The sequence below is a fragment of the Vigna radiata genome, unplaced genomic scaffold (genome assembly GCF_000741045.1).
Source record: "Vigna radiata var. radiata cultivar VC1973A unplaced genomic scaffold, Vradiata_ver6 scaffold_403, whole genome shotgun sequence".
Taxonomy (NCBI): Eukaryota; Viridiplantae; Streptophyta; class Magnoliopsida; order Fabales; family Fabaceae; genus Vigna; species Vigna radiata.
In genome coordinates, this window is record NW_014541811.1 from 4,243 (window position 1) to 8,483 (window position 4,241).

General features: G+C 33.3%; 1 protein-coding gene across 2 annotated transcripts; it reads right to left on the minus strand.

Moving 5' to 3' along the window:
* Positions 1–621: 621 nt before the first annotated feature.
* Positions 622–4,023, minus strand: LOC106778328 (chromatin modification-related protein MEAF6). Of its 2 annotated transcripts, none has more exons than XM_022776152.1 (7): positions 3,850–4,023; positions 3,669–3,755; positions 3,060–3,160; positions 2,355–2,424; positions 1,435–1,462; positions 1,295–1,355; positions 622–1,191 (listed from the first exon to the last, which is right to left on the minus strand). In XM_022776152.1, the coding sequence occupies exons 2-7, from the start codon at positions 3,732–3,734 to the stop codon at positions 1,086–1,088; spliced, it is 432 nt and encodes a 143-aa protein (XP_022631873.1). In that variant the 5' UTR covers positions 3,735–3,755; positions 3,850–4,023; the 3' UTR covers positions 622–1,085. The 2 variants fall into 2 exon arrangements, with proteins under 2 accessions (XP_022631873.1, XP_014521759.1); XM_014666273.2 differs by having other exon boundaries at positions 3,669–3,763; positions 3,850–4,022.
* Between the last annotated feature and the right edge of the window lie 218 nt (positions 4,024–4,241).

Sequence of the window (4,241 nt, forward strand, 5' to 3'; positions counted from 1 at the left end):
GATGATCATGAATATGACAGTAACAAATTAAAATTATAATAATAATATTGTAATTATTTTTATAACAATAATAACAATATTAAGACTATTAAAAAGGTCTAACAATTGGTGTCTCGCCATTTTTCCTCTTAAATAAAAGAATTTTTAAGAAAAATGCAAGAAAATTAAATCAAGAACCGAAAACGTATAAATTTATTAAAAATAAAAATATATCAATCATAATTAAACCATGACATGTCATTAAAGAAACACCTGTACCTAATGGATATCAAAAAACAGTAAGGACCAAAGCAAATCAACGTTTATATTCAGAATCAAAATGGAAATATTTTTATTAAGAATAATAAGAAAAATTCACAGGGGAAAAATTATTTAAATCCTGATAAAAATGTGTTTCAACTAACGTGAAATTACTTCCGGTCAATTCAAGTTAAAGACCAACTTAATTGTCTCAGTAAGTTACTTATAAAATGAAAGTCCTTCAATTGAACTTCGAAGCTATGATAAGAGAATGAAAAGTAGCAAAAAATTTGGATCTATTTCTCAACAAATACTCTTAATATGAAATAGAAAAACGAAGGTAATGTATCCTAAAAATAAAAATGAACACATATATCTCGATGAGTTGAAAGTTTTTAAGCGCAAATTCATATATCTCCAGCTGCAATCAATGCCACTGTTGCAACTGCAACATTAAACTGCAAAGGTACAATGTTCAAATGGTCACTCTACTACTATGCCATCATAGCGTGCCAAAACCTTAAAAGACAGTAGAAAAAATCAATTTACAGGCACCAGAATTCAAATTAGTTAACTTTATTTTCTTGTTCTGTACAGCATTACTACAACACCAACAAATCTTCACTAGCCAGTTAAAACTTGTGCAAAGAAAAATTTTCTGTATCCTGGCTGACTTGCAACACAGCAGGTCACCCATGCCTTCCACTAAGGCTGAGTATGTGGCATTTGTTCACCCAAATGTGCAAAATTCACAAGTATTAGGACTTGCTGAATATATACATTCAATTAGAGGAACTGGAAAGCAACAAGTGCCAATCTATTCGGTACGGAAGCAGAACTTTCAATCACAAGGTCAGGTCAGGATCATCTTCATAATCAAAATCTTGTTCACTAGAAGCCCTTGCTCTTTTTGCATCTCTCGACCCACCTCTACCCTTCTTTGGTTTTCCCCTATACACATGCAGACATTTTAGTTCATACAGCATGAATTCTTTACATATTTGCATAAATTAAGATACAATAATTAATTAAGATACAATAGTTGAAAGCTTACTGTCCATTAGCATAAATTCCTCCACCTTTTGAACGACCAGGACCATAATCTGATCTACCATCTGAGATAAAAAGAAACACAATAAATAAACGAATTTGAAGCCAAGAAAGAAATTGAAACCCTGGCCTATATAAACTCACCATCTCGCCCAGCTGCAAGCTCTTCTGCCTATAGTAAAGCACATAAAATGCATGTCATGTCAGAAATAACCTTGTTGTGAAAAGATGCTGACACTGAACAAATGGACATGGAAAATCAGAATTGGGAAAAAGAAAACATAAAAGGGTGGTCCATTTTATGGATTGGGTGTCAATAGATGGAAGGATCAGGCCCAGTAAAAGGATCCAGAGTTGGATAGCTTAGAAATTTATGTTCACAAACTTCAAACTTTGATGCATCCTATTCGTCACAAAAGATGCTATTATTTCTTAATCAATGTTTAGATTTTGATAGTCGAGTTTGAATATTTTAAATTATGTAATATTCCAATTTGTTGACACGTAAGATGCCTCGGAAATCAAATGATAGGACAGGACCTGATCAAAGCACATATATAACATTCGGTTCCACGTGCTAACTGTATAAAATGAAAACGTAGTCATGTATATGAAAGCCTAATATGAATCTCTAATTCAATAGTTGTTTTACATTTCGATAAAAAGTAAGCCTCTGAAATGTTTTCTGATCAAAATTGATCAAAATGGTATCATCGGATCAGTTTCCCAAACTTCCTAACTGAGCTCTGCTTTGCCAATTCTTTTGGCTGTGGATTAAATCATTTTAGCACAAAATCATGGATGTACTTTAGCCCAAAATCAAGAAGAAAACTCTTCCAACCTGTCCTAATCACTCTTCTCTTCCTAGAAGTTGGCATGATAATCATTAATTATCAAACAAAAGTACAATGTTATGACCATTTTTTTTAACAAGGATGCAAAACCTTAACAACAGATGAAATGCATAAAGATATATTTCTCCTATCCCTACTTAGATAACGCATAAAGCATTTGCTAGTGCATGTTCTTTCTTATAAGCTTATCACTTAATATCAGAAGCATACCGCTGGTGATGTCACTGAAGATAACGAAAAGAGTCTATCTTCAGGCTGAAACTTTCTAGACCTTTTCAAGCTGCAATGAAGAAATTTGATTCACTGATGTCATGCAAACATCAACATGGTGCCAAACTAGGACAAAATTTATATCTCAATTAAAACAAATGAAAACATGCATGAACAAAAATTAAGTCATCTCAGAGACTTCCATACATAAAAACACATGTAAATTAATCATAAGAAAATAATAATGAATAAAAAGAGACACTTCATGAAGTATCCCTGCTTCTCAAGATTTTGAACAATTCTATTTCAGAGTAAAAGAAATTGGTCAATTTCGATTACTAATGAATCTAGACATGTCCCAGAAATGTATCAATTCATGTGGAATATCAGGAATCAATACAAGTTACCAAAACTATGAGATAGCTTTTCCCAACCATCAATGAATCAAGATTACAGAACACTTATATATAGGCCCAATAAATATGGCACGTGATCAAGTATATAACAGATCACCACACTTGAAAAGCACATCCTCACAGATTCTGGCAGAAAATATGGATTCTTTTCAGCAGAAATAAAATGAACCCCAGACACTACAAGCATCGAAGGAAAAGGCTGTTTGATTATGAGAACTTGAGATAGGGAAGAAAATCATTACAGTCTAGAAAAAAGAAAGAACTAGAGAAAGTGAGAAGAAACTCATACAGTGCAGTGTTCTTCGATGACGATAAGAAACCTTCAAATCCTTTTAATACATTTCCACACTGTCCAGGGTCCTGTAAATAACTTGTCTCCATATCATAGACCTGTGTGTTTGGAAAATGTCAACAACTACTTCCTACAGAGCACACGAAATGTTCTTTTCAGAAGCTTAAGTTCACTTAGTTATGTCAATTTGATGAACTTAAGCAAGGGAGTGGGGTTTGGGCATCATGGACATTCAACCAGAAGTCCATCACTACATACCCAATTCAACAAGAAACCTCCATTCAATATAATTTAAGACCACGAGGGTTAAAGAGTATAAATTGTCAAGTACCAGTCACGAGATTATACATGAAAACGATATAATGGAGCACATGCCGTGCCCATTTTAGATTAAATTACACGTAACCCAATTATTGCACACGGAATCAATCGACCAACCCAACAAAAAACACACTTTTTATGAGTGAAAAATTAAACAATTTAACAAAAATCACAATTTTATAGGTACAAAAAATTTAATAAATTGTAGCCGTATAAAGAAAGAGACATTTTTACTCATTTCGAAACAACCAAAAGGAACCCAGATGGCAACGTTAAAAAAATTACCTGCTTCTCAATGTTGCGAAGCTCCTCGTGAAGCTTGGCTCTCCTACTAAGAAGAGAAGCTAACATTGCGGACGGGTTCACCGTACCCTTTTGCCCTAAAACAGGGCATTCCGTTATAGGTTTAATAATCCAAAAACAAAATCAATTCAATCGGAGGGTGGTGGAAATATTGGGTTATTACCTTCGGATTCCATGTTCGAGGAACTACTGAGGAATGTAAGAAACGAAGAAGACAAAAAGAAACCCTAAATACCCAATTTTCGTCTTAGGGTTCACTCTGCAAAGCTGTTTTCGTTTTAAGTTCGTTTCTAGACTTGATGATTAGCCAATCATATGAAGCCACATCAGATACGGGTGAGCGAGTTAAAAACGATGTACAGTGAATAGAACTTAAGAAGAAAAGGGACAATTAGATCAATGTCGATACAACTCGGGCACTTACACACGGTGTAGATTTGTTGCTTATGGGAATTATTGCATCACTATTTGTTATTTATGTAAAAGTATAACATATAATATATATATATATATATATATATATATATATATATATATATATATATATATATATAT

Coding starts and splice junctions, on each gene's coding strand:
- LOC106778328 (XM_014666273.2), bottom strand. Junction 1,356..1,434: donor GCTTGCAGCTGGGCGAGATG/GTGAGTTTATAT, acceptor TTTTTATCTCAG/ATGGTAGATCAGATTATGGT. Junction 1,192..1,294: donor GGAATTTATGCTAATGGACA/GTAAGCTTTCAA, acceptor GCATGTGTATAG/GGGAAAACCAAAGAAGGGTA.